Source organism: Emericellopsis atlantica (assembly GCF_019669845.1).
Source record: "Emericellopsis atlantica unplaced genomic scaffold F5Z01scaffold_7, whole genome shotgun sequence".
NCBI lineage: Eukaryota > Fungi > Ascomycota > Sordariomycetes > Hypocreales > Bionectriaceae > Emericellopsis > Emericellopsis atlantica.
In genome coordinates this window covers 31,765-59,531 of record NW_025764709.1, presented here as the reverse complement: position 1 = coordinate 59,531, position 27,767 = coordinate 31,765, and the positions used below count along the sequence as shown (strand labels likewise).

The following is a 27,767-nucleotide window of genomic DNA, read 5'->3' as shown; positions in this document are numbered from 1 at the left end:
CACCACTGCCCTGCCGTCCAGGAACAGCTGGGAGCAGGATGGGATGGGGTAGCGCTCTCGGCGTCCGTCTGCCATTCACGCAAGAAGGCACGCAGTGCTGGCGAACGCTGCCATTGCCCGTATTAGCCCATTGTACCTCGCGCAGGCCCTGCCGTGCCCGGCCCGCCGGGCAATAAAGATCTCAGCCAAAGCAGCAAACGGTGGTGCGTCCACCTATCATGTTGGCCATTTGCCGCATGAGGCAGGCCAAGGGTCCTGCGCAGGTCGGCGTGGCCAAGAGACGCCGGCTGGGGAGGAGAGGGGGGGGCGACGGGGGGCGTTTTTGCCAGGTCCTCTGCGTCTCTCCAGCGACTGCGCGCAGCGAGCGAGGATCAGAACAGGCGACGGAAGCGAAGTGCAAAGGGGACCGACCGACCGATTGCGACTCGCGAGAAATCCTAGTCCTTACCCCTGTCTATCTGGCGGGGACTTTGGTACGTAGTGGAACCTTGGTCTTGCGCTCCATCCCTGCTGCTTGCAACTCGAATTTAGCCTAGGCCAGAGGAACGATGGACATCCAGGACAACGTGCTCGCCGTGTCGTCGATTGAATGGTCTGCTGGCTGGCTGGCTGGCTGGCTGGCTGGCTGGAGGGGACGTCGATGGTATGGTCGATGGATGCTGGTATTGTGTTGCTTGTGGTCCCCTTTAGAGTGGCTCTGTCAGTCGATAACCTTAATGGGGGTTTGTCTAATCAGGCAGGACCTTGCTCTCCTCGGATTTGGAATGAGGAAAAACGTGGCTGCGGATAGCCTGCTAGCTCCAGTCTCTCGCTGTCCGCCACAGCCCGCAGCGTCTACGGAGTATTATTACAGCAGCATCGGCCCTGGCTGTCTGGCTACCACTATTAGGAGAACCTCCCTTTTGCCTGCAAGGCGGGGAAACAATCGTTCACGGCTCTTGTCAACACGGGAGAAGCTTAATTCCTCAAGACCTCGTTGACTCCCGGCGCCGGTTATTTCGCCCAGGTACAGATATTATTGAAGCCAACAAATTCAGGCGCGATGAACAGCGAGGACCACTGTCTACAGGCTGCTGAGTGGGAACAGTGAGCCCACCCGGCCGAGCTCCCGTGCCCAGAGATCCCATGGCCTTGAGAAATGATAGACAACCTGGTAACGCTTGTCGTTCTTGGCCGCATTGGGCGCCTTGGCTGGCGAGATTAGCCTCTACGTAGAATCCCAGCCCGGCCTTCGCTATGAGGAGCGTCAATGGCTGAATTGATCCGTCCATCAACCCGTCTCGATTGTCGATTCGTGGGGCGAATGGGAACAGTTCATTCACTGCTCGAACCATGGCTGACGAGTGCTCCTGTGCTCGGGCTCGGATTCGAGGTTCTACCAGGACGGACTGTCTATCCAGTGCGCCAGTGGAGCGACAGGCGGGCAAGATCTAGAACAGGCGCTCACCGACTCCACCGCGAACCGCCCAGCGCATCCATCACCAAATCGGGCAGGCTGTAATCGTCGCGGTCCGCCGCCGAGGACGGGCTTATTCTTAATTAATATTTTAGTTGGCTGACCAACAGGTGGTGGGTACCCGAGCGACCGACCAGCTTGCACGTGGCCCTGGGCGACGTCCTCTGGTTCCGCGCGCTGGTGCTGCTGCTCGTGCCCAGAGACGAGGGCCTTTTGCTGGCTAACCACCTGCTCTCTTGGGGGAGTCCTCGCCGCCACTATTTGCGTGTTGCAGGTTGTTCAAGAGCAATGCGGATGGTTCGAATCAGGTGACAATTGCCAGGTCTTCGGTGAGAGCCGTCTTCTCCACGCGATGGATCATTATTAACAGATGTATTGGCGATTTAGAGTTGCACTGCTTGAAGATCCAGCGAGATGCCAGCCCAGGTCCCATTTTGCCGGCGGAAATTGACGACTGCGTCCTAGGCTCTAGTTCTAGCAGGACGCCACACAGACGGCTTCAAGCCTTCAACGAGGAACGGCTCGGGCACTAATTAATTAATTAACTGGACCTCCCGTCTTGCCTGTCGACGACATCTTGCCATGAATGTTGCCAGTACGTAGCGAGAAGTTCCCCTGGGCCTCAACCAGCGGCCCAGCTGCACTCAACTCTAAGCGCTCATCCGCAATTGGCCCTGTCGCCAGCGATCGTCGTCAATACTTGTACCAAGCTCGGGGAAACGCGACGCAACGCATCCGCATCGATTCGCAGGACACCGCCACCCACCACAAGCTCTCCCCCCTCATGCGCGGCGCATCGCAGAGGCGTATTTATCCAGGAACAAACGACAGGCAGAGAGACAATTACCGGCTCCCCCGCACTTTAGACAATGCTGCTGTCGGCTTAATTGCGCCCGATTCCTGATTTCCCCGTGGGGTTTTATCCTTCTTGGACGGCGCGCCCGTCCTCGTCCTTTGTCTTGCCAATTGTCGACGCCGTTCGTGCCAAAGCAAACCGACGACGACAGACCTGTTCAAGTCTTGAGTCCTGACGACCCCAGGGAAACGGGCGGGTGGGTTGCGATGGCTGGGATCGTCCGGCCAAGAAGCCGGATCGGCGGTGATAAGCTCAGGCGCGTCTGACCTTCCAGATCGAGAGAGGCTTTTTGGAACTTGACGAGCAAAGATATAAACCCAGCACACAAACCGCTATCTGGTATCGCCTGGCGGCTGGCGCTCTGGACTACCCCTCGATTGTCGCGTGAGCATTATAAACCATATCTGGTTCCATTGTGCTCTCAATCTTGGGGGACGGACTCTTTGTTCATCTGCTCCGATGTGTCCTCCACCCCTGCCCTTCACTTCCTCATCTTCAAGCTCATCGGTGTCCTTGATCTGACACTCCACTCTTGGGGAAACTTGGAATAAATGTGAGTGGATGCCACATTGGCCACGAGGTGGCTTGACCCCAATGTCATGGCGAGGACGAGCCGAACAAGTGGTCAAGTTCAGCATGGCAGCCCGTCATAACGTGTTCGCCCTGTAAAGAGCATGCGGCCAGAGCTGTAGTCTCCGAGACTACTTGCTGGCAATCGATCACTGCCACAGAGGTCCAAGGGACTACTGGTTAGAATGCATTTCTCGGGGCCCAGGAGGATAGTTGCCATCCTGGTCGGACCGACGAGATACAACAGTCTGGGGTCAGACTATCTGTCGTCCGGGGTTGGGGATCCCCAAGATTCCAAAATTCTCTTTGCGATCTGATGGCTGGCCGTGGAAAGCCTGTATGACCATGCCAATTGTCAAAAGAGAAGCAGGAGGAATACGTAGATGTGGTCGATTTACGGACAGTCGACCCGATGTGCAGAAGTCAGGACAGCTTCTCATCTTCATCATCCTTCGTTCACATAATTAAGGTGTGTTCAATTGATCGCTTGACGAGCGTAAAAGAAAGCACGACAGAGCCAAGACGGCGATGGTCGAACAATCGGTCCTTTAGATTGGCGCTTGTTTGTCCTGAGATCGGATGCGAGGTAGTCCTTGTTGTCAGCTGAGCTCGTACCGAGCTTGCACGCCTTGCACGTATCCTTGACCACTGTCGCAAGCCAAATGTATGGAAATTCCGGGGTTGAATCAGGTTGATCAAGCGCACTGAGCAGCAATGCATCAGGTAGTAATAATAATTAGTGAGTTGGGTTTGTGTTTTAGTCGAGTGGTGAGCGGAAGGTCATACCTAATAAATCAGGCATAAGGGACCCAGGATCCAGTCGCTCTGTAAAGTAGTTCTTGCCGTAGTTTTTGCCTTGCCTTCTTCTCCCATCAGTCTCACATCGTCAGCTGAGCACATCCATCTCCCCAGCCAGCTTCAAATGAAGGCCAATGGAGCGACACAGTCCGCCCTTTAGTCCTGTGGTGTTTTATTGAAAGTGCATCAGCACGCCGCGGCCAGTAGGAATGCATATGCAAACACGCGCTTCCCCCGCAACGAGAATCGAGACGCCCGCCGCCCATCTTCCGCCATTCTGATCAAGCAAGCGACGGGCCCTTTCAGAAGCGAACCTCATTAAATCAGGGCTGGGCAAGCACTTGTGGTACCAGCTCTGATTCGGTCCAAGAGACTGTTCTCCTGTCTCAGCGTGTGGCACTTAGCTCACCTTGCGGCCCGAGCCTTGCCACCACAATCTATCTCTATTGTCTATTGATAGATATAGCAGAGCCTCTGCACATAATGGCAGTGCCGGCTGGGTCGTGCTTACTGCTGGCAGACGGCGACATTTGTTTCTGAGACATACCAGTGCCAGCGCGATGTTGCTACGTACCTGACGATGGATATATCGGTGGTTGACCATCTGCTGCGCCCCGCCCAGAAAGTCTGACATGGTCGCATCAAGCATGTTGCTGATGCGTGGGAAAAGCAGCCCGTCCTGCACGACGCACGCATCATGGCCCCCAGGCGCTCACCTGCGCTCATGCTGACAAGTGGTGGTCTGTGTGCTGGCGAGGCCGTGTCAACTATTTTCCCATCACCTGGCGTGAATCTCCATCATGCTCGTTCGTGACACATAGACTAGCTGTCCAGCTGGCGACAAGAAACTCGAAAGTCAAACCAAACAGCTCCCATCAAGAGGTTAGCCTTAAGTCGAGTTGCGGTACACTGCAGCTAGCCATCCATTCAGCTCAGCAGCATCTTGACGGGAACCCCTCTTTGGCACATTGCGATCGCGAAAAGTCGCGGCTTCCTGCATCTCCCAGCTGTCGACACTTCCGATACGACGACAAGGAAACCGAACACAGCCGACACGAACAATGAGGCTAATAGGGGGCTTCATCGTTGCCCTCACATGTAGCTTGGGCACGACATCGGCCGCCGAGATTAGACATCTCGACGGCATCCACCGTGTCGAGAAGAAGGCGGAAATCACAGCACGAGCACACCTCCCCTCCGCCGATGCTGTCATCGACAAGCGTGCTAAAGACAATGGCGAAGCTGTCTGCGGAACAAGCATGAAGCTGTGCCCCGAGGCCTTGAAAGGCGGCTGTTGTCCAGAGGACTACTCGTGCGGCGTGTCGAGCTGCTATGTCACGACCAAGGGGCCTTCGACATGCGGCACGCTGGTGGGATGGTATGCTTGCGACCAGGTCTACGGTGGAGGGTGCTGTCCTGACGGGTACCTCTGTCAGACGGCGGACAATTGCATTCCGCCGTCCGGGTCGGCATATACTCTGGGCTGTCCCGCGAGCCACTACTTGTGCCCGGAGAGTATGAGCTACGGGTGTTGTCCTGATGGTATGGGCTGCGCCGTCAACCAATGCTACTCGACCGAGTCGACCACGGTCACAGAGGTAGTCACAGTGACGACAACGGAGGATGGGGAGAGACGGGTGTTCACGACGCGACAGACAACGGTGGAGACCCCAACGGTCCCAACGAGGTTGCCCGAGGTGGACGCCGGCGATGGCGGCGAGCAGTTCATCCTCAAGGTCTTCCCATCTGTCATCGCCAAGCAGACGGCCGCACCGCATGAAGACGACAACGACAGTGATGACAATAGCGGTGGCGGCCTCACGCAAGGCCAGCTCGCCGGCATTGTGACAGGCGCCGTCGTCTTCCTCATCGTCGTCATCGTCGTCATCGTCGTCGCCTTCATCATCATCCGTCACCTCAACAAGGTGGTCGCGGCCGTCGCATCCTCCGGCTCCCACCCATCCAACCCACGACCCGTGATGAAGCAGTTCCGCCCGACCGACTCGGAGATTGACGCCCTCAGCGTCGATCCGCTCATACTGTCCCCCCGCGTCGCCGCCGCCAAGAACGCAGCCACCTCCTGGTCGCCGGACGCGCTGAGCTCCACGGACCTGACTCCCAGCTCCTTCAACGGCGCCTACGTGCCCGTGAGCACGAGCCAGAGCCGGCACACGAGCTTTGATAGCCAGGGCAACGTGAGCTCGTACTTTGACACCATCCCAGGCAGGAATACGCGGTTCAGCACGCAGACTTGGAATCCGCAGCAGCCCGCGGGCGCAAAGGCTCCATTGTCGAGCAGGAATAGGGCCAGTGGCGATTCCTCGGGGACGTATTCGCATGTGCGGCACTGGTCCAATGCTTCCGAGGAGGAGGACGTGTCCGATGCGCGCAACGTCTACGCAATGGCGGGAACATCAGGGGTACCAGCAGCACCGGCGCCGCCGTCACTGCTCACCGAGCTCGAGGCCAAATCAGTGGTGCCCGAGCTCGTGGGCTCCCCAACAGGAGAATACAGGCGACGCAGCAGTGGGAGCAACGTGTCCATCTCGGGCATGCTGTCCCGACACTCCTCGTCGAATCATCAGCAGCTCCGCAGTGAAAGCACGGCTGTCACGACAGCGACGGGAGGTCTGGACGTCGTGGATGAGGAGAATAATTCGCCGACGAACAGTGCGCGACAGCAGCAGCCACAGGAGCAGGCTGTGCACGAAGTTCGACGGCCAGGGTCAGCGGCAAGCTGGCAGCAGGGCGACGATCAGGGCCATGCGCGGTCCGGCTAACTATCACGGCGGGAGGAGAGAGTGTAGTATGGCAAGCCGGAGTTTTGGATCAGATACCCCTAGTCTTTGTTTGGGGTTGGGCAGCATACGCAACACACACACGGCGTTGGGCATTGGTCGCTGGTTCACGCAGGATTCATTCAGGATGGTGCTTGCAAACAGTTTCTGTATCATTTGAAAGGCAACTAACTATCTGAATGGCTAGTTTTACCGTCGCTTCTAGCAGGATGCGAATTTTGTGAATCTCGCTGTCACGTAGTCAGTCGTGTCTCACTCCACAAGGATGAGCGCCTCCGTTTTGCTGCCGCCGACATTAGACTGCATCCTCCAAACAGAACTGATCGCTATCTCCGCTGTTGGCAGAGAGCGCGGCGCGTGTTGGGTACTGTTCCCGCTCGTGATGATGGCCTCCCGGTAGGCGTGCACGGGTGCACAACGGGAGGCGCAACGTGTGCCTAGCAAAAGCCATGGACTAGATCTCCTCTCTAGAGTCAAGACGCATACGCAACGCGGCGCACGATCAGTCTCGACTCCTCCATTAAGCCAGCCCCCTCAGCCAAACACAATCGCCATGCCCATGTCGCGGCTCACCCGCCTCCACAGGTCGCCGCCGCGCTTCTCCTTCATCATCTCCTCCTGCTGCAGTATGATGGCCTCTATCTCCTGCTCGTCCGCGCGCCGCCAGACCTCCTGGACAATGCACCAGGCCCGCTGAATGTTCGTCATGCCCTGGACCCTGTCAATCGCGGTAAAGGTCTGTCGAGCAAGATCCCGATCGTCGGGGTCTGTGGCCTCGCAGGCTGCGACGAAGAGTGGCCACAGCAGCGCGCTCATGGGGCCGTCGCCCGTGACCGTGCCGATACAGTGCGTCAAACTCAGGTGGGCGTGGTGCTGCACGAGGGCGTGGGAGCGGGGGTGCTCGTAAATGGTGCGGTAGAGGTAGACAAAGGCCGAGTGACGGTAGGCGAGGGCGTTGTTGAGGATGCTCTGCAGACGGGCCCTTTCAGAGGGGGAGTTGGACTCGGGCGGAGGCGCGGGCTGCCAGTGCTTGAGGGCGACCTGGATGGCGGAGCCTGTTGTCTCGAGCTCGGTGCGGAGGACGGCCGCCTTGGACAGTTGGCCTTGGGCCTGCGCGGCGTCGAGCTCGTCCTTGAGGCTGCCGAGGTTGGAGAGGCGATGGATGATGGGCCAGAGCGTCGTGGCCATGCCGAGCAGGGTGTCGACGGAGCCGACGGGGCTCGTTGCGCCGTTGGAGTCGAGAGGGGGCAAGGGGGACAGGGACCCGCGACCCGGTGCCGTGGATAGGGGCGCTGTGCCAAAGGACAGGGCGGCAATGACGTCGTAGAACTTGAACGCCCTCTCTAGGAAGACGCCTGTTGGGTCGGTGCTGGCCTCGCGGTTGTTGATGATGGTCATGGCGCCCTTGAGGTGGCCGTCCACAATGTTCGATCTCTCCTTCTGGACGAGCTGTGAATGTCAGTCGGAATTCCATCGCCGCACGGCGTGTCTTTGAGAGAAGCACTCACAACTTCATAGTAGACAAGGAGCATGATGGCCGCCAGCAGCTCATTCTTGTTCTTACCACCCCCGTTCTCAATCAACCGCGCCAGCTCCTGGATGGCCCTCCCGTGGAAATAGGCACTCCTCTCCTCGTTCGCCACGCCCCTGAACTCTAAATGTGCACTCGCCAGGGCATATATCGCGTCCATCACCGCCGGGCTGCCGTGGCTGAGGGGCAGAACAAGCTGCTGGAAGGGGTTCCCATTCTCCTCTCTGAAAACGATCAGGTGCGAGAGGACGTTGCAGAAGTGATCCACCAGCTGGCGTCGGTTCTTGCGCTGAGAAAAGTCGGCAAAGGGGGCGCAGAATTCAAGACGAGGCGAGGGATACGGATCCCGCTGGTGCCTGTTCGTCGGAGTCATGGTAGTGGGAAAGGAGTGTCGCCGCACGATTTCCTCCACGTCCTCGTCGTCAAACGTCGCGGTCGTCATGGGCGAGAAGACGGCGGTATCCGTCGGGGTCCATGGGAAGATGCCCAGCGAGCTCAGGCTCGTCTCGTCCGCCGCCTCGGCCTCCCACTTTGGCAACTCCGGCGGGGACTGTTGCCATGGGGTCAAGGCCAAGTCATTCTGCGACAGCTCGTCGCATGCCGTGTCAATCGACAGTGTCTGCTCGCGCTTCCTTCGCTGACGCGGGCGGACTGGTTCGTAGACGCATGCCTCGCCGCGTTCGTCGCAGCGTGAGCAATTCGGTCGGATCTCGTCACACTTCTTCTTTTTCTCTTTGCAATAGTTACATCCTGGAGTAGTGTTACTCTTTGCTGCTGCCTGGGACTCGATTGTGCGTGTTGGGGGCTTGTGAAGAAAATTGGGGGTTGCCGAGGGAAAGAGTGGTGGGGGGTTGTTCCTTCCCGAGCAACAAACGTACCTGCTCGTGAGCGTTTCTTGGGCACCTTGGGGGGCGCAACGCGTGTGTAGAGCAACATGATGTGGTCGCTGGGCGCCCGTGGTGGTTTCTCTCGTTTAACGTGGCCAGGCTTGTCTTGTTTGGTGTCTCGAGTCGTCTTGGCCTTAGCCGAATGGCGGTATTTGATTGGTATCGTCGAGGTCGCGAGTCGGTCGATCAGTCGGTGCAGGCCTGTCGCGGTGTAGAGGAAGAGATGATGATGCCAATATGGTAAATCCAAGATGATGTGAGACGTGGAACAAAATGAGAAGGCCCTTTCGATGAAAACGGCGGTCGAGTCCCCTTTGGTCGTTGGCTCCGAATATACATCAAACGGGCAGCCATGGGGGGGGAGGGGGCGTCATGCCTTGACCTCCAGTCTCCGTCTCCAGGTTCCAGTCCCATTTCCCCATCCCATGAGCCCATCGTGACCCTCCCAGTCCTTCTGCCTCTCCACTGCCCTAATGCTTGAGCCCCAGTCGCTAGGCTAGTCTAGCCCAAACAGCGCTCCAGTCCAGTCTCTGTGCCGACACGAGACCACAGGTTAGGACACCAAGGACCGGCAATCGCGTAGACGGCGGGCCTGGACGAGCGTCCATTCGTTCCCCAAGTCAGCCGTAAGATCGCCACGCCCCAGCTTCTCTGACTCGCGAATCGAAGCGTTCGCGCAGGTTCTCCTCCCCAGCTTAGCCTAGTCTAGTAGATATTGCGGGGTCAGTCCTGTAACGATTAAGCCACGGCGAACGTGAACCTGCAATAGAAAACTCTCCGTATTAATTAGTCTAGTCTAGTGGCTTCAGCGGAAAATTGCTGGAACTTTGGGTCGTCTTCTAGCACGCTTCAGCGCGCACATGGCCTCCAATGCCTACAAGCGCGCCAATCAGAGCCCGCGAGCAAAGCTGGGGATGACATCAAATTAGGCCATCGGTATGCAAGAATCTTGTGATTCCGTCCCTTGGTCTCCTACGCCCCAAATTTGGCGGCGCGTACCTTTCACTGATGCTGAACATCTGCACCAAATTCAGGAACCATGTGACGGTTCGGGCATGATCGTCGACCTGTGCTCAGCCGCCTGTTTAGACCATTTTCAGGGTCTCGGAGTTATCGAAGCTTTTGGCCGCCAGATCAAATGCAATGAGCGACGAACAGTCTGACACTGACAGATGGGTCGAAGGCGGTGGATGCGCGCCTGGCAGGCAGTGGCTTGCCGCTCCCTACCTTGGGGCCTGGGCGCACGCAGCCATCGGGAAATGTTCCGACGGTCGACAAGCCTCGGCTCACGATCGTGACTCGACTCAAACTCAACGGTCCTGTACAACTTTCTGCATGAGACCTGGGGCAATTAACGCACGTCGCAGCATGCCCCACACGCTGGATGCTGCACATGTGCTTATGCTTCTCTGTGCTATAATAGTTCGCACGCACCGCTCGTTCGGTCATCCAAATGATACCGGCACCGCCATCATCCATGCGGCCGCACGCTCCTGTTTTCCCTGTTTCGCCATGCAGGTCTCGCCGACTCGGCTAGACAACCTTGCTGGAAAACCTGGGGAAAGTGGGGATCCCCAGCTCCGTCTGTTTCTGCGATTGCGGGCGGCAGGTGTCAAGCTGCTCAAGCACGGTCTAGATTTCTTGGTATGCGGTGTGATGATGTCAAGCACCGAGAACGACGTAGAGGTGCTGTTTTTCTCGTTGAGGGCCTCGGCGACCGTGGTCTACATGTATCTCGCTCCCTCGAGACGTATGCTGTTTAACGACTTGCTTTCTCGTTAATTTTGGCTGAGCTGGTATCAATATGTTGTCCATGCGCTGGACTAAAAGAATAAAAAAGGATGATCTGATCCACGCTGTGGCCGCAAAGAAAAGGGCCGTCAAGTACTACCATGTGGCAGGGACATGTCCATTGCATACAAGTACGTACGTTATCGTACGTACGTAATGGACATGATGACGCCGCTGTCCCGGGTAGTCGGGTGCGACCATCTCCAGACGAGCGGAACTAGCGTCTAACTGCACTTTGTTCGAGCTGGTGATCGCATGGCAAATGAAGGGCTACCATCTTGAGTCCTGCCAAATACAAGTCTAGCCGACTGCTGGGGGTGCAACACGGTCGTAGGTGAGTACAAGCTGTACTAATGATTGTGTAAGCGCAGCCCTGCCTGCAAATCCTGACGTGTCCGGGTAATTAAAACACAAGAAGCAATGATTGATGAGAAAGTGTGATTTGGCGACTCAGAAAGAAGAAGCCAGCCCAATCGACTGTGAAAGAGACCAACGCAATTACAAGCTCGAGCCGGACAACATGGACCAACAAGTCCTGAGCTACTAGTCCAGCAATTATTGACAGATGGTGATGGCTGGGCAATGTGCGCCCGGACGCAATGGAGCATGATGTGGGCGGCGACCGGACCGGCCCCCCAATCTCCATTCGCTGTTGGTCCTCCCTCGAGTCCCTTTGCCTCTCCGGCTTTTTGCGCCACCCACCTCCACTGCCTCCAGTCGAGTTGCGTGCGACCACCGCCTGGCCTTTGTTGTCAGCATCCCAGGTGTTTGGGGGGACCCTCAGCTGTGTTCTCGGTCAATGTAGTTCCTTCGCAACCACTCGCTCGAAGAGTGCTTTCAAACGTTGCTCTCATATTAGATCGACGACGGCGCATTCCATCCGTGGTCTCGAGCGACATAGCAGCCAGCCCTTGCTTGACGGTCTGAACGCCCAACCCACCCCACACACGCCATTGCCTTGCCTCCCGTAATAAACAACCTACCTTGGGAGGTACTCCAAACTTGACTCGCGGACAATCCGAGGCCATGATCAAGTCATGGCTACATCGAACCTACACGCAGACAAGTCCGACAACCTCAGCCCCAGCGCGCCGCCCCTGCCGAAACAAATCCGCTTCGTCAACACCCAGGGCCAGCCGGCCAACAAGCGCAGGCGCATCAACGCCGCCTGCCGCACCTGCCACCGCCGCAAGACGAGATGCCTTGGCGAACGACCGACCTGCTCGACATGCGCCAAGTCAGGACACAAATGCCAGGGCTACCCAGAAGAGGGCAAGGCGCCCGATTTCAAGGGCGACTTGAGCGATGAAGACGCAGAAGAAGGTGGCAAGGCCGATGTCAAGGTCGTGAAAAAGGCAAAGGGCGCGATCGCCACCAGGGCAGCCGCCTCGACCACGACGCCCACGACGACGGCGGCCAAGAGCAGCAGGTCATCGACAGCAGCATCAGCAGCCTCCAGATCCAGCCAGAAACCAGCTGTTGCAAAACCAGCCCCCGTTCCAAGTGCGACCGTCGCGTCCGACGCCAACGCGAAACCTGACCGCCCAACAACCACCCATCGTGCCAACGTCAGCGTCAATGTCAACAGCAACGGGCTCACCTCCCCAGCTCCAAAGGGGCTGACGAGTCCCAATACAACGGGGCGAGCCCAGACTGTCCTGTCGCACACGCCCGACCCCGACTCGCCCACCATGCGGCGCAATCCGCAGGCCAACAGCCATCGCGTGCCGTACTTTCGCTACTTTGGTCCCACAGCTATCGTACCCGGGTTCAAGCAGATGGTGGTCTCTGTCAAGGACCGGCGCCGCTCTACAAACGGATCGCATTCCATCAGCTCGCCATTATCGCAACCTAGCGGCATCCTGGGAAGCGCCGTCGCCGACAGCGATGTCATCGTCGAAGATGCACCGGTGTACGACCCCAACGACCCAGCCCCCGTGCACGCCCTCATACTCAACCTGACCAAGCTCTTCTTTGTCCACCTCGGATGCAATTATCCATTCTTAAAACAGAGCAAATTCCTCAACCTGGTCAAGGACAAGAGGGCCGAGCCCATCCTCGTGGACGCGGTGTGTGCCTTGGCTGCTAGGTTCTCGGATTCACCTATCTTGACAGGCGGGAATGACAAGATGCCTCGAACCGAGAGAGGACACGTCTTTGCTCAGCGAGCCAAGCAAGCCACCGTGGACACCTTCCCTTGTCCGACGGTGGCGGCCGTGCAGGCCTGCCTGCTCATGGCTTACGAAGGGTTCGGTGCGAACCAGGATAGCGCGCTATGGATGTATCTCGGGCTCGCCATCCGGATGGCTGTAGATCTGGGCCTGCAGAAACGGATAGGAATCCTCTACCAAGGCGAGAATGACCCGTGGAACGTGCAGCGGAGGGCTACCGAGTCGGCAAGCCCCGAGCTCACCATGGCGCAACCTGACACGCCGTCGCACGAGGAGCAGCGCGAGCTGGAACAGGAGCGCATCGACACATTCTGGGCCGTCTTCTTTCTGGACCGCGTCATCTCCTCCGGCACGGGACGGCCCGTCACTCTGCGGGATGAAGACTTCGAGCTCGCCTTCCCCAAGCTGAAGCTACATCCCGATGTCCGGTGGCCCAGTCCGTTTCCGACGCTGATTGAGATTGTTCACCTCTACGGCCGGGTGTCCGACGTCTTGAACAACATCCATGACGCGTCCGATCTGACGCAAGACAAGTGGCAGAAGCTCATGGCCATGGAGAGCCGGCTCACCAAGGTGTACAAGGGCTGGGACGCGCGGCTGCAGTTCAACGTGGGCAACTTCAAGGCATACCTGGGCATCGGGCAAGGCACGACGTTCATCCTGCTGCATTTCTGGTTTCACGCCCTGTTCATCATCCTGCATCAGCCGACCCTGCTCACGCCCTTTGGCGAACTGCGGAGCGAGCTGCAGCTTCTGCGAGATAGCCGCGAGCTCAGCATGAGCAGCGCCAAGACGATCTGTGACATTTTGTCTTTTGCCGACTTAATCGACCCAAAGAGCTTCATCGGGAACCCATTCACAAGCCAGCCCATGTACATAGCCGCCTGCGCGTTCCTCATGGAATCGAGCGCCACCGCATCACAAGCACCATCGCCCGTGCGGGAGTCGTCACCGCCTGAGCCTGCGCAGGCGCCGCCGTCGGGCAAGACGCAACGACAGCACAGCCGCGACAATGGCAAAAAGTCGAGACATTCCCTCCTGGCGTCGGCAGCGAACCAGAACTACCAGCGATGCTACCAGTCCCTCGAGAACCTGCACACGTACTGGGGCGGTGTCAAGTACATACTCACGGCGCTCGACCAGAAAGCCAAGGGGATATGGGACTGCGAGACCTACACCACGGAGGAGTTTGAGAGCACGAAACCAAAACAAGGGGGCTTTGAGGTTGGGCAACTCCCGTTCGAGGACCCGTCCTCCCCTAGTCGAACGGGCCCGCCCATTGGGTGGGCGCTGGCTGGCACGGCCAACTCGCCCAACTCAAGCTTGACGCTGATGTATCAGAACACTCATCCGCACTCGGGCGCGTTGGAAGATGGGCGTTCCGGGGCCATGTACCCGCCCGCCATACCTCAGAGCACAACGTCCGCGGTACGGTCATCGCCTCGAAATCACCCTTCGTCCATGCGACAGTCGAATCTGCATACCCTTCTGGAGGCCGCGCACACTACCGCATACATTGGACCCAATCAACCGTCCAGCTCCTTTGAGTATGGTGCCTCGCCCTCGGTGGCCGATGTCGCCGCCCGCCAGGCGTATTACCAAGACGCTGCGACGCATACTAGTCATAATCACGGCAGCAGCGGCAGCAGCAGCAACAATGTGTACTGGGGTGGCGCATCGGGAAACATGGACGCCATCACCTTTAACAGCCAGGACATTGACATTGGCGCCCTGGGCCTGCAGCAGCCCGACCTGATGGGGGGATGGCTGGACTATATCCCCGGGGATGTGCTCGGGCTATTCGATAACCAGGATATGGAGCATGGACCGGCTCCCTGAAGCTTTGATGTTTAACGAGTTTGACTGTGTCGCACTGCATGGCGTTTGGGACGGTAAAAGATATACAAGCCGGGAACACGGAATGCTTGGTTGGAAAGAAACGGCGTATCAAATAGACCGCGCATGACGGAGCTGGAACTACACATATAGGAGGAACCAGCACTTATAATCAAAGACATGACTTGACATTGCTGACTTTTTCGAGCTTTCTTCCTACTCTACTCGCTACTGCTGCATACTCCGCCCCATCTGCCTCGAGTGCTGTAGCATGACGGCGTCGGCCACGGTCAACGCAGCCATGGCCTCGACGATGGGCACGGCCCTGGGCACGACGCACGGGTCATGTCGCCCCTTGGCGGCCAGCACACCCTCGCCCGTCCCGTCGTACTTGGCCGTCGTCTGGTCTTGCGAGATGGTAGCCGGGGGCTTGAAGGCGACGCGGAAGACAATGGGCATGCCGTTGGAGATGCCGCCCTGAATACCACCCGAGTGGTTCGTCCTGGTCTGGAGCTTGGACTTGGGCAACCCGCCGGTTAACCGCGACGTCTCCTCGGCCGAGAGCGTCTCGGGGACGAAGAAGGGATCATTGTGGACGGAGCCCTTCATGGCGGCGCCGGCGAAGCCCGAGCCAATCTCGAAGCCCTTGACGGCGGGGATGGACATGATGGCGTGGGCGAGGGTGGCCTCGAGCTTGTCGAAACAGGGCTCGCCCAGGCCGCTCGGGGCGTTGCGGATGATGCAGGTGACGGTGCCGCCGGTCGAGTCGTGGGCGTCGCGCAGCTCGGCGATGCGGTCCTCCATCTTGCGGGCGATGTCTGGGTGGGGGCAGCGGACGGGGAGGAACTCGTCGACGCGGTCACGGGTCAGGGTGGGCTCGAGGGCGAGGAAGGAGGGGTCGGAGGAGAGGGCGTCGGCGGGGGAGTCAAAGAGGTTGATGTTGCCGACGGAGGAGACAAAGGCGACAATCTCGACGCCGTAGGTCTGGCGGAGCCACTTCTCGGCCACGGTGCCGGCGGCGACGCGGGCAATGGTCTCGCGGGCGGAGCTGCGGCCGCCGCCCGAGCTGGCCTTGATGCCGTACTTTTCGAGGTAGGTCCAGTCGGCGTGGCTGGGGCGGGGGAAGAGGTCGATGGTCTTGTCACCGTAGTCCTTGGGGCGCTGGTCCTCGTTGGGCACGGTGAGGAGGATCGGGGTGCCGAGCGTGCGGCCGTTCTCGGTACCCGAGTGAATGGTCACGCGGTCCTTCTCATCGCGGGGTGTTGTGATGCTCGACTGCCCGGGGCGGCGGCGGTTGAGCTGGGGCTGGATGTCCTCCTCGACGAGGGGCAGGTTGGGCGGGCAGTTTTCGATGATGACCGACACGGACTTGCCGTGAGACTCGCCGGCCCTGGGGTGGTCAGTGATCAATGATTCGGGATCTGGTCAGAGTAGAACTCACGTGGTGACCTTGAAGATGTGGCCAAAAGACGACATGGCGGCGATTGGCGCGGGGATGACTGTTGCAAAGGTGAGGAAAGTGATGATGCCGATGTCGCGCGAGAATTTTGGTGGGGGAGGGGCACCACTTAATGTACGGCACTTACTCCTTCTGGTGAGGCAACTTGCAGGGTAAACATATAGCCACGAGCATCTGGGGACAATCTATCTGACTACTTACGTATACATGATACTTATACATGGATCTACTGTATGAGCACGCTCAGCATGGTCCTTGGAGCGAGCAGCCATAATTGATCCTCCTTCGCCGTCAGAGAACAACCCGACGTAGGGTCTGCGCTTCGGCGGGCGGAAGACGCAGACAGCGACCACGTACCTTAGTTTAATTAATGCCAAAATAGTCGCCTCGGCTCCCGGAGCAGGGATTCAAAAGCTCACTTGCCCGAATTTATCGGAACAATTGATGTTGATTGACGTCAAGAGTTAAGCTTCCCAGCATGAGATACTACCAGGTAAGATGCGCCGGGTGTGGCTCTGCACTTCAATGTGTGGCTGAAACAAACTGTGGCTGACGATGCAAGGCTGAGACTCAAATTTCCGATTCATGTTCTCAAGATCACAAACAACTCAGTGTATTATCTATCCCACTTCGCCAGAGGATCCGTCATTCGTTAGCGTTCTGTTGTATCTGTACTCATAATTGTAATAATGTTTGCGTTCTCAACTCGCGCCTCTCGCACGCTTCGCTATGCTGGCCTCTCCATCAAGCGCACCATCTTCACCTCAGCAACACCATCCTCGCCCTCAAGCAAAGTGCAGATATACACTCTCTTGTCCCCATCTGCAACATACAACCTATCAGTGGAGAACCACCTCATGAAGACGACGCCCCCCGACTCGACCATCCTGATCCTCTTCATCAATCGACCTAGCATCGTCATTGGCCGGAATCAGAATCCCTGGCTGGAGACCAACCTCAACGAACTGCACCACGCCCCAAGCAATGTCCAGCTGGTTAGAAGACGGAGTGGAGGTGGTGCCGTATTCCACGACCTAGGCAACGTGAATTGGAGCGTCATACACCCACCCAAGCACTTTGACCGGAACAAGCACGCAGAGATGGTGGTGCGGGCGCTGCACGCCCTGGGGAAGACATCGGCTCGGGTCAACGAGCGACATGATATTGTCATTGATGCACCCCACCACAGCCAGAACAAGACATTCAAGATCTCCGGGAGTGCCTACAAGCTCACGCGCCTGCGCGCCATCCATCACGGGACCTGCCTGGTCAACTCACCCCACCTCGCGCGGATTGGACCTTTCCTGCGCTCACCAGCGGAAAAGTACATTCAAGCACTTGGCTCTGCCAGCGTGCGGAGCCCAATCACCAATGTTGATGTCTCCATCGAGCCATTTCTCGCGGCGGTCAAAGATGAGTTTACCAAGATGTACGGTCTGCCGGATGTCGCCTTTACGGACCGAGCCGAAGAGGGAATGGCCGTGGCAGAGGTACAGAAATCATGGGAAGAGCTAGAGTCGCCTGAATGGACTTTTGGTCAGACACCCAAGTTTACTTTCTCGACACATCCCACGGAGAACGACCCCCGGCCCAGGGATGGCGTGCCAGGCAACACGAAGATATGGTTCATGGCGAATAAGGGCGTCATTGAGCAGTTTGAGATGGACGATGTGGAGCAAGCAGCGTTCAAGGGGATCAGACTCTACGAACCCTCGCGTTCTTCGTGGGCAGAGAGGCTTCATCAGGCTGGCCTAGACGCGCTAGAGGCGCATGTCACGGGCGACTGGCTCAAGAGCATGTTGGGAGGTGGCGTCTTTGAGAGGCTGAGCCCACCAAAATCCGAACATTCGCCTTGACCTGACAGAGCACGACACAAGGAAATCAACGAGCCCGAGCCACTAGTCTTGTAGTTCAGCTGATCATTATCGCTACATGTACTTGGTTGCGCAGACAATGCGTCCTGAGCGAGGCATGGAAAGGGTGGCTGAGGCCTGGGCACAGTGCGGTGCAACCTGGTCTCACTTGAGGTGTGCCATTTGAGACAAAGCCCCTTTTCGAGAAGTGGTGGCATGCAGCCACCTGATAGGTCAGCCTTTTCTGCGGGAGGCGTGTTGGAGGAGAGGCAGGCTGAGTGTCTCTGCACAAGGAATGGGTGTACAATCGTCTCTGCACTCGTTCACAGCTGATGACCAGTGGACTTGTGGTCGGCCACTTGTGAGTTGCCCTTGTGGGTGGACAACTGCAACAGAGCTTGTCAAAGCTACGATAGGGGTCCGTCTGGCTGGATGTTGTGGCTAGACACACAATGGCCATGCTGAATACCATTGCGATCCATGAACAGCTTGGCTCCGCAAAGACCGGGAAGGTTCTCTCAATGTATCCTTAAAATTGAGAATCCGTATCGACCGATCACTTCTTCGGACGACGGGGTTGACGACGTCTCTTCAATACGTGCAGCAACTTCTACAATTCCCACCCCAAAGATCGTCTTTTCTCTCATCTAGTCAGATGTCTAGTCTTCGCACAGTCCCTCGGAAGTAACCGATCCTGAACAAAGCCACTGGCCAAGTCCTTGTATTATCATACCCATCAAGCCACCCTCTAGGCAATGCCTCCAAATTGTCCGACGACGCGGATTCCGCCGCCAGAAAGCCAGAACGTTGTCTGCGAAAAGTCAACGGTGAAGCGCGCCATCCTCGAGCCACGCTACTAGGACAAGGTTCAGAACATCAGGTGTAGCAGCCTATACTCGCACTACGCACGTAGTATATACACACGAATAGTTTCCCACTAGACGCGTATCCCAGGTTCACACAGCTTCAGATAGGCTTGTCGAATCCCTTCGGCGAGCAGCTTCTTTTGCTTTCTTGGGATTATTTCTGGCATATGGGCGACGTGGACCACATCACCCTCTTACACTATGCAAAGAGCGCACTTGCGCTTCAAGTTACTCGCCTGCGCCGCAAACATGGTGGCACAATTTGTGAGGAGAATGGATCCTATGCAAAGGCATTGTATGCCAAGGCAATGTTGTTCCCAGGAAGCCATCGTGGTGATCGCTAGAGCAAGGTCATATGAGCTACTCGTCGTGACTCTTGTGCCAGAGGTGTACGGCAAGTAGGTTTGTATCGAACATAGTCGGGCTCCTCGAATATTGACGCATACGCGCGACCATATTGTCTTGCTGTATTTTCTAAGGTTTAAACCACGGAGACAAGCTACTAGTTACCATGGCCCTTGGCGACTGCCACCCAAAGGCCACTGACATACAGATAGTGCTGGCTGACTACCTGGGAAGCATGTGCAAAAGATAACCACGAGAATAAAAATGAAACCCGAGGACTTGCGGTAGATTGCGAGACGCTCGCGTGCCGACTTTCATGGCTAAAGGACCTCTGTGATATCGCGCCTTGTCGAGATATTTAACTTCAGTACTAGTCCAATAGTTTTCCAGCGCACAAAAATAGCGCCATAGCGCAAGCCAGGCAGAGAACAGCGAAACTTTGAAAACGCTAACTTTGATTTCAGTTGCCTGTATCTCATCGCTCATCAAATGTCGTACGTATGTGCCTTGGGTTTTGAAGCATGGGAACCCAACTCCTGAAGTTCTGACGGGGATACGTACGCTGCGCGTCGACAGAACAGGCTGCGGAGGACATATTAAGCCCCAGAACTGTGCAGCTGCAGTGAAATCAAGCCAATCAGAGAAGCTGCCGTGCCACACAAAACCACAGCTTGACCCGCCACCTTCCGTCAATCAACCCGTCACCTCGTAGCTGACTGGCGGCTGGACTGGACTGGACGTTGATAATTGATAATGGCTTATCGGCCATTGTTCGATAATGCCGCAGCATGAATACCCAAGGCTAGATGGTTGGGAACCTCAGGTACGCTTAAAGAGCTCTTGTGAGCGGTTCAACAATATGCACGGCACGAATCAAGTGGTCTTCCGACGACAAATGTCTCATGCACCGAGCAGACGTCCATCAACGATTCAACAGTCTAATTATTTACTACACGCAGATAGCTGCACGAGTTCATGTCTACGTGCTTGTCGCTGTTGGAGATCCACTCCAATGCAGCGACGGTCGATGTTGAGACAAAGCAGGCGCGCGATTGGCTTTAGGGATCTGCAGCGGAGCCCGAACACAGTGTCAGCACTGTCCATTCGCTCGCCTGGGCCTTCAATCCACTGCTGGGCTGCGCAGCCGGCCAAGCCAAGCCAGCCAAGCGCCTGGCGCCAAGACACGGTCCACCATCACTTATCCGTTGCGTCGCAATGACGCTATCGCTGCTGCACTGCACAGGCAAGGTCCAGTCGAGACTGTACCGCGGTGGCTTGCAAGCATCGTCGACACATGAGCTGATGTAGGCGAGCGGATATCATGCACGTCGATTGAGCTCAAGGCGTTTGTTGTCGGGCAGCTGTTCAAAGTTCTCTTGGGACAATTAAATACTTGTACTGAACAGACTGGCTGGACCAGTCTAGGTCTCCACTGGCAGTCGTCCCGCATGCTGGGGTGAGAGGCAGGTACCGCTGCCGAGCCTGGACCTGCCCGCCAGGTCTACTCGCTCATTGGCCAGACGACGCACTGTACAGCACCTACCTGCGGAAATCGCTCTGCACCGGCTAGCTAATTACGTCGCTCCAGTGTCCGTCCCGCCGCCGCCCGCCTGTTCCCCTCCAGTGTGCGGCTGGTCTTCCCACCACCACCCACTACCATCCATCGTCCGACTTGTATCACGCACGATTCAACCACCTCCCATCGCCGATACCCCGTCCCTCGTCTCCAGACAAACAGCTCGCCGTCGCATCTTCCACTCACCATCCTCCCCCGTTCTCACCAACACAGACGAACCTCATGATGGCCGCCTGAACACCCCATCGCCCCGCCTGACTGGCTTTTGACAAAACACCGTTGGATTGTCGCGTCATCGTCACTTGCAGCATGTCGAACCACAACGCAACACTCTCTACCATAGAATCGCAGTTGCGCCTCCAATCCTCCCAATCATGGAACCGCCCCAGCATCATCGGCAAGCCTCACCGCCGCCGGCCTCATCGCCCGCGAACTCTACCACCACAATGCAGCAGCCAAAGCCCAACAACCCTGCCCCGCATAACCGCCCGCTCTTCGCACACATTCCATCCTCAGCTGTGCTACCCTCGCGGACGAACCACAGCACGCCCATCACGTCGCCTGGCTTGTTCAGTCCTACAATGACCAGGCACAATACACAGCCGCCGACGTCGTGGTCCGAATCGAATTCGCCGGGTCCGGGCGCCGACCCCATCGCTCCTTATCTGCATCCGCTGCAGACCTACAAAGTGAGAGAGTAAGTTTGGGCGTCTCGTGTAGAATACCATCAGCTGACCAAGGAAGAACGACCAAAGCGCTCATCGAGTCCGACAACATCACCGGCCGCAAGCTCATCAACCAATATGAGGTCATCGAAGAGATCGGCCGCGGCATGCACGGCAAAGTCAAGTTGGCACGCAACATTGAAACGGGCGAGAATGTTGCGATCAAGATCATCCCGCGCTTCTCTAAGAAACGTCGTCTCGGTAAAGTCACCGCCATGTCGCCGCAGGACAAGACCAAGAAGGAGATTGCCATTCTCAAGAAAATCCGACACCCCAACGTCGTCGCCCTTCTTGAGGTCATTGACGACCCCGAGCTGAAGAAGATATACATGGTCCTCGAGCATGCCGAGCTCGGAGAAGTCGTTTGGAGAAAGAAGGGGCTGCCTCACATCTGCCAATACGAACGTCGGCGCGCAGAGAGGGAGGCTCGCGGCGACACCCGCACCGTCGAGGAGGAGAGATACGATCAGATTTTGGAGCAGCGGCAGGTACTCAAAGAGTACAAGCGCGCACGGATGGCTCAGCACTACAGTGGACCGACCGACTACTGGAGCAACGAGTACGGTGCCGCGGACGAACCCAGCAGCAGTTTTGGCCAAGCTTCGCGCATCATGTCCCGGGAAGACTTTGCTGTCAGCGATGGTCCTCCGTCCCAGCCTGGCTCGCGCCAACCCTCGAGAGGCCCGTCACGTTCCCACTCTCTTGCCTCTGTCGCTCGACCCCCCTCCGAACTCGACGAGGAAGTTGACTGGGAGGAGAACATGGAGACCCCCGGGCCGATTCGCTCCAACCCCAATTCCCATACGGCTCTCGATGGCATGATGTACGCGCCACAGCTTGAGGAGCATCACTTTCGTGGTCGCTCGCCGAGCATGGCCGACTCCATCATCTCCCACATGTCGTCTGTTGACATGTTCCAGCCCACGCATGATGCCTTTGCCGACGATTTCTCCTATGTTCCTTGTTTCACCATGGATCTAGCACGGTCCGCGTTCCGTGACACGCTCCTGGGCCTCGAATATCTGCACTACCAAGGCGTAGTGCACCGCGACATCAAGCCAGCCAATCTGCTCTGGAGCAAGGACCACCGTGTCAAGATTTCCGACTTTGGTGTCTCCTACTTTGGCCGACCAATCCGAGATGGCGAATTGGATGAGCCAGTGTCAGAGTCGGAGGCCAAAGACTTTGACGACGATGTCGAACTGTCAAAGACTGTCGGCACCCCTGCCTTCTTTGCGCCCGAGCTGTGCTACACCGACGAAGGCAGAGATCATCAGCCCAAGGTCTCGGAGCAAATTGATGTCTGGTCACTTGGCGTCACACTGTATTGCTTGATCTTCGCTCGCATCCCCTTTCTCGCCGAGGATGAGTTTCAAATGTTTCGCAAAATCGCCACGGAGGAAGTGTATATACCTCATCGCAGACTAAAGCCCGTCGACCCTTCAACGTCACCCGTTGGGACTTCACTGTACAAGAGACACAATGTCCACCCGTATCGCAACGACAACGACCTGGACTATGAGCAAGTCGATCCCCTCTTATGGGACCTTCTCCGCCGCATGCTCACAAAGAACCCCGAGCAGCGCATCAAGCTGAGAGACATCAAACGGCACCAGTGGGTGATGCAGGGCATTGAGAACCCTGTGGGGTGGCTCGACGACACTGATCCGGGTCGTCCCTCGTCAGGCCGAAAGATTGAGATTAACGACCAGGACGTGTCGGACGCCGTTGTCCCTCTCACCTTCTTGGAGCGATTGTCACGCAAGGCTGGTAACATTGGCAAGGCTGTGACAAAAGCCATCCATCCGTTGGTCGATCGCAGTGACAGCAAGTCACGTCGTCGGGCCACCAGTAGCGTTGCCAGCTCGGCCGGAGATAGCATGGTGAATGGACCGCCCACGCAGCATCCTGGTTCAGACCGTCGCCGAAGTGTGCTGCCCGACGACTATTTTTTAGGCGCCGCCGCAAGGGAGCTCTATCCTGGCGCAGAGCCCGTTGATTACGATCCGATGGCTACTGTGCTGCCTCCCCTGGAAAAGGCAAACGCTGTGCATGCGGTTCCCGCAGCCCTTCAGGACACACCCCGGACGATGCTACGGCATGCACGGTCACTGAGCAAACCAAGCGAACAGGTCAAGGACCGGCGATCAAGGATTTTAGAGCCTCACACCACACCCTCGACACCACTACGCGGCAGCGGAGGGCTCGATGAAGCTTCCGACTATTTGGCAGGGGAGCTACGCTGGCCACGCACGCTCAGCATCGAAGACGAAGATAATTCCCGTTCTCGTTCTGTTGACAGGGGTCTCTTTGGAGCTGTTGACAAACGCGGCTCCGCGCAAGTCGGTGTGTCACAAGCAGTGGCGTCTGGCGATATCCAGCGCCCCGCTGTCCACGGCCATCCGCGACAGATGCGCTCTGTGGACCTGACCAAAGCGCGCAATCGCCTCAGTCTCGCTTCGCCTCTGTCGTCAGCCATGTACACGGATGAGATTACTGAGCCGGATCTGGACAGTGAGCCCGCAAGGTCGCCCTGCAAACCACCGCTACATCGCAAGCACACAAACTCGAATCCCGAATCATTCGTGAACTCGCAAGGGTTCTTCCATCTGGGACATGAGGACGATATGCAGCAGTCCACGGGCACGCTGAAGCACATTGACCCCGCAAGCGTGCCGCACACGCCCTCGCCAGACAGCGGTGGCTGGGATCATCATCATTCTGCCATTGGGGGCGACATGACCAAGGACATGAAGTCATCCAGCACAGACTCCATGGCTTGCGTGGGGACACCGTGCACCGTGCTGAGCGAAGTGGCGAGCCCGGTTTCGGGAGGGCCCGCACACCAGAAGCGCAATTCCGAGCACTTTCAGTCGGACCCGTCCTTGCCAGCCTTGCTTAGTGGCGCGAGCTCCGTGTCGGCGGATATGGAGGCAGAGCTGCTCGGCCGGCCGGGGGTTGTCAGCAACAGACCGTCTCTGTTGGAGACAACCGATTCCTTGGCACCGCCTGTGGAGGGGAAAGAGGGTGATGAGTTTCCTTTGAGTCATGTCTTTGGGCACCCACCCGCCATGGCCAGTGGCTCTCTGACGCTACGTCTTGAGCCAGCAGCTGACGAGAGTCACCACGACGATTACGATCATGAACGAGATGATGACGGCAGTGGGAGCGACGACGGGATCCTACTTATGGCGTCACGAAAGAAGCCAGCCCCTGCTTCCACTGGCACGGTGTCGCGGCGGCTGCCCGCGGAGCCGAAACGGCGCGATACCAACATCAGCACGACGAGCGTCGAGACGGCACGTCCGCCGCCCACCACGAATGACGAACACGCAGCAGACGGCGCATGAGTGTTCGGAGGGAGGACGATCCACGACCACATGACGAGTTGAACGAAACGCATACATCTCTCCACTGCCCTGAGAATTCACTGCACAATGTATATAATATCTAGACCTCGGCGAGGGTCCATATGGGAGGTGATCTGCTTTTCCGTCGCTACTGGAGTCGCACGCATAGCATGGACGTTTGGACGTTGTGGGGGGTGTTTTATCTGGTAGATGTTGTCTACCATGGAGAGGCATTTTGTATCCGATGTTGTTTTCTTCTTTTTTGCACAAGCACGACCAGCACGGTGTGTAATGGAGCAGCGGGGGGAGAGGGGAGGGAGGGTTTCCAACTTCCCATAGCAACATGAAGACGATTTGACAGGCAATACATATGCATTGTCATTCCTTTTCCATTGATATCTCTACCTTGCTTTACCCCTTGATGAGAGAGGCGACGTCCTTCCACGCCCATACGACTCGGTCCTTGGCCACGATGTAGCCCTTGGCCCCACCAATCCCAATGATGAAAGCAATGAGAACAACGACGGCATTGAGGGCCATGTTCAAGAGCGCAGACGCAACAGGCTTGCCCTTTTCCATGTCGGCGATGATGCCATCGAGCGTCTCGGCCATGCTGTCCCTGGAGAAGACCTCGCGCACGCGGCTCAGGCCCTGCTCGCCCATGGTCTTGAGCAGGCCGTCGTTCTGGCCGTCGAGGGCGGTGGCCATGACATCCGTCCAGGCGGCCACGTCGGTCGTGGGGCGCAACCAGCCCGTCTTACCGTCTACCACCGACTCGCGCGGTCCACCGGTCGTGGCGGCCAGGACGGGGAGTTTGGCCTTCATGGCCTCGAGGGGGACGATGCCAAAGTGCTCGCTGGCGGGCGTGTAGAGGAGCAGCCTGGCGTGGCGCAGCAGGGACGTCTTGGTGTCGGAGGGCACGGAGGGGAGGAAGAGGACGGGGGCGTCGTCGACGGGGGGTGCCTGTGCGAGGGATTCTGTGGCCGTGACGGTGGCGTGGCCGAGTGAGAGGCTGTCGCAGAGGGAGCGCAGCTCGGACAGGTACTGTACATTCTCGTCGATTCGAGGGTCGTAGCCGCCGGCGAGGACGAGGCGGACGTTTTTGCGCTGGGCCAGCCCGGCAAAGGCCTTGATGGCGAGGGCAATGTCCTTTTTGCGCTCGAAGCGGTTGATGCTCAGCAGGAGCTTTTCGCCGTCGAGGGCATTGCGCACCGCCTTGTTGCTTGTGGAGGAGGAGGAGGAGGTCGGAGACAGGTCGACGCAGGGGTAGACGGTGCGGAGGGTCGTGCTGGCGGCGAGCGTGGGCCATGTCTGTGTGACAATGGACTTTGTAAACTCGGAGTTGACGGCGGTGCTGGCGGCGAACTGCATGGTCCACGCCTCGAGCTTGTCAAAGGGGACGCGGTACAGGCGCTTGAGGGCACTGGTGTCGCGGCCAGAGGCGAGGAGGAGGTCGGGGAAGTGGCAGTAGAAGAGGATCGGGGCGGCGGGGCAGAGGTAGGTGAGCAGGGGCAGGCCGGCGGAGAGCTGGTCGACGATGAGGGCGCGGGGCGCGAGGCGGACGAGCTCGCCGGTCAGGGCGATCTGGACGAGGAGAAGCATATGGCGGAGGATGGCGCAGAGGATGGTGAGGCGGGAGAAGACGGACATGGGGATGAGGCGGGAGGCGCGCACGCGGACGTCGAGGGTGCCTGGGTGCAGTTAGTACGAGCGAGACAGGGTTGGGCGTCGTGAGAGAGGAGTGGTCCGTACCATCGCGACACTCGTCGAAGCAGTGGCCTGGGTCGCAATGGTTGGTGAAGATGACGACCTTGTGGCCTCGCGCCTGCAGGCCGACGGCGGCGTCGACGACGAGACGCTCTGCGCCGCCAATGCCCAAATCCGGGTGGAAGAAGACGATGGTGCCCTGTTCCTGGTTCGAATCGGAGCCAGCCGCCTGGGCTGGAGCTGGGACTCGGGTGAGGGTGGCGGATGGATTCGACGCCCGCCCCCGGGGCTGCTTGCGGGCCATAATGGCTGGCGGTGGTGGGGGAAGGGCTGCAAAGGGGTGAAGAGGGTGAGGATGGTGGAGGGAGGTTGTTGTTGATGTTGGAGATTGGAGTTGGGGCTAAGCATGCAGTCCCTAGATTGGGAGGTCCTCAGCTCAGGCTTTACAAGTAGCTTATGCGGGGCGGAGGTGGGCTGGAGCTGATACGTAAGGTGAAACTCTCACCACTCTAGCTCTTAAAGAATAGTAAATCATTTGTTGAATTTTTGATATGAAAAGACTTTAGTATCCTCTCCATCATACATCCGTTCGTGGGCTGCATGCATGGCTTCACCACCTCAGCCGTGCAGCGACGAGAGTGTATAGTAGGGTATAGGGTAGTTTATTTTTGGCTACTCCTCACCTCGAGAAAAGCGCGTCTTGATTTATTATCGTCATCCTCACTTTCACTTCACCTGCATGCTGCTCTTCGCCTTCATCATGGCGACACGAACCATCCATCAGTCTTCCACATCGCACGTCGCACAGTCGTCGCCGCATCCGTACTGATCCTTCCCCACACTGATCGCAATGCAATTGTCCGGATCTTCCTCCACATCGCAGTCTGTGGGCTCACAGAAGCACGAGTCCTCGAACGTGGGACTGTACACGGGGTTAGAGTTGAGCTAGCAACAAACACACGAGAGCAATAAAGGGCCATCATAGCTCACCTCGCCTTGCAGGACCAATTGGGGTTTGGCGTATCCGTCGGAGGGTCAGAATCGCCGCCCTCAAGGTCAATCTTGCACCCAGAGCAGTCGTCTTGGCAGCCATCCTCACCCTTGTTGGCGACGACGCCCACGCACGATGATCCGTCGCTCTCGTCGCAGTCCTTGGGTTCGCAGAAGCATTGCTCCTCGCTCGTAGGGCTTG

At 57.7% G+C, this 27,767-nt stretch overlaps 8 protein-coding genes across 8 annotated transcripts; 5 read left to right on the top strand and 3 right to left on the bottom strand.

The window, feature by feature from the left end:
• The first annotated feature begins 596 nt into the window (after positions 1-596).
• On the top strand, positions 597-1,006 carry F5Z01DRAFT_649422 (uncharacterized protein). The gene has a single exon (XM_046263089.1). It carries the CDS (start codon positions 657-659, stop codon positions 978-980), a length of 324 nt encoding a protein of 107 aa, XP_046120108.1. The 5' UTR covers positions 597-656; the 3' UTR covers positions 981-1,006.
• A 6,006-nt stretch (positions 1,007-7,012) lies between these two features.
• On the bottom strand, positions 7,013-8,945 carry F5Z01DRAFT_618766 (fungal-specific transcription factor domain-containing protein; the record flags this gene model as incomplete). Its single annotated transcript, XM_046261053.1, has 3 exons — positions 7,013-7,927; positions 7,987-8,759; positions 8,888-8,945. 3 exons carry the CDS (start codon positions 8,943-8,945, stop codon positions 7,013-7,015), a joined length of 1,746 nt encoding a protein of 581 aa, XP_046120107.1.
• A 943-nt stretch (positions 8,946-9,888) lies between these two features.
• Positions 9,889-10,858, top strand: F5Z01DRAFT_497007 (uncharacterized protein). The gene has a single exon (XM_046260254.1). It carries the CDS (start codon positions 10,040-10,042, stop codon positions 10,676-10,678), a length of 639 nt encoding a protein of 212 aa, XP_046120106.1. The 5' UTR covers positions 9,889-10,039; the 3' UTR covers positions 10,679-10,858.
• An 866-nt stretch (positions 10,859-11,724) lies between these two features.
• On the top strand, positions 11,725-14,859 carry F5Z01DRAFT_720202 (putative pathway-specific nitrogen regulator; the record flags this gene model as incomplete). The annotated part of the gene is made up of 2 exons (XM_046266574.1): positions 11,725-12,267; positions 12,340-14,859. 2 exons carry the CDS (start codon positions 11,725-11,727, stop codon positions 14,695-14,697), a joined length of 2,901 nt encoding a protein of 966 aa, XP_046120105.1. The 3' UTR covers positions 14,698-14,859.
• Positions 14,860-16,377, bottom strand: F5Z01DRAFT_649416 (chorismate synthase). The gene is made up of 2 exons (XM_046263088.1): positions 16,136-16,377; positions 14,860-16,084 (listed from the first exon to the last, which is right to left on the bottom strand). The coding sequence occupies exons 1-2, from the start codon at positions 16,168-16,170 to the stop codon at positions 14,923-14,925; spliced, it is 1,197 nt and encodes a 398-aa protein (XP_046120104.1). The 5' UTR covers positions 16,171-16,377; the 3' UTR covers positions 14,860-14,922.
• A 365-nt stretch (positions 16,378-16,742) lies between these two features.
• Positions 16,743-18,037, top strand: F5Z01DRAFT_496971 (uncharacterized protein). The gene has a single exon (XM_046260253.1). The coding sequence runs from the start codon at positions 16,843-16,845 to the stop codon at positions 18,007-18,009; it is 1,167 nt and encodes a 388-aa protein (XP_046120103.1). The 5' UTR covers positions 16,743-16,842; the 3' UTR covers positions 18,010-18,037.
• Positions 18,038-21,239: 3,202 nt separating this feature from the next.
• F5Z01DRAFT_697952 (putative serine/threonine protein kinase) lies at positions 21,240-25,100 on the top strand (the record flags this gene model as incomplete). The annotated part of the gene is made up of 2 exons (XM_046266342.1): positions 21,240-21,490; positions 21,538-25,100. 2 exons carry the CDS (start codon positions 21,240-21,242, stop codon positions 24,866-24,868), a joined length of 3,582 nt encoding a protein of 1,193 aa, XP_046120102.1. The 3' UTR covers positions 24,869-25,100.
• A 139-nt stretch (positions 25,101-25,239) lies between these two features.
• On the bottom strand, positions 25,240-27,002 carry F5Z01DRAFT_649410 (uncharacterized protein). The gene is made up of 2 exons (XM_046263087.1): positions 26,621-27,002; positions 25,240-26,559 (listed from the first exon to the last, which is right to left on the bottom strand). Exons 1-2 carry the CDS (start codon positions 26,877-26,879, stop codon positions 25,280-25,282), a joined length of 1,539 nt encoding a protein of 512 aa, XP_046120101.1. The 5' UTR covers positions 26,880-27,002; the 3' UTR covers positions 25,240-25,279.
• Between the last annotated feature and the right edge of the window lie 765 nt (positions 27,003-27,767).

Bases quoted from the DNA above. Each gene is read 5' to 3' on its own strand.
- F5Z01DRAFT_649422 (XM_046263089.1), top strand. From the start codon at position 657: ATGCTGGTATTGTGTTGCTTGTGGTCCCCTTTAGAGTGGCTCTGTCAG.
- F5Z01DRAFT_497007 (XM_046260254.1), top strand. From the start codon at position 10,040: ATGAGCGACGAACAGTCTGACACTGACAGATGGGTCGAAGGCGGTGGA.
- F5Z01DRAFT_649416 (XM_046263088.1), bottom strand. From the start codon at position 16,170: ATGTCGTCTTTTGGCCACATCTTCAAGGTCACCAC. The intron at 16,085-16,135 runs GTGAGTTCTACT...TGACCACCCCAG, and splicing joins CACATCTTCAAGGTCACCAC to GGCCGGCGAGTCTCACGGCA.
- F5Z01DRAFT_496971 (XM_046260253.1), top strand. From the start codon at position 16,843: ATGTTTGCGTTCTCAACTCGCGCCTCTCGCACGCTTCGCTATGCTGGC.
- F5Z01DRAFT_649410 (XM_046263087.1), bottom strand. From the start codon at position 26,879: ATGGCCCGCAAGCAGCCCCGGGGGCGGGCGTCGAATCCATCCGCCACC. The intron at 26,560-26,620 runs GTACGGACCACT...AACTGCACCCAG, and splicing joins CTTCGACGAGTGTCGCGATG to GCACCCTCGACGTCCGCGTG.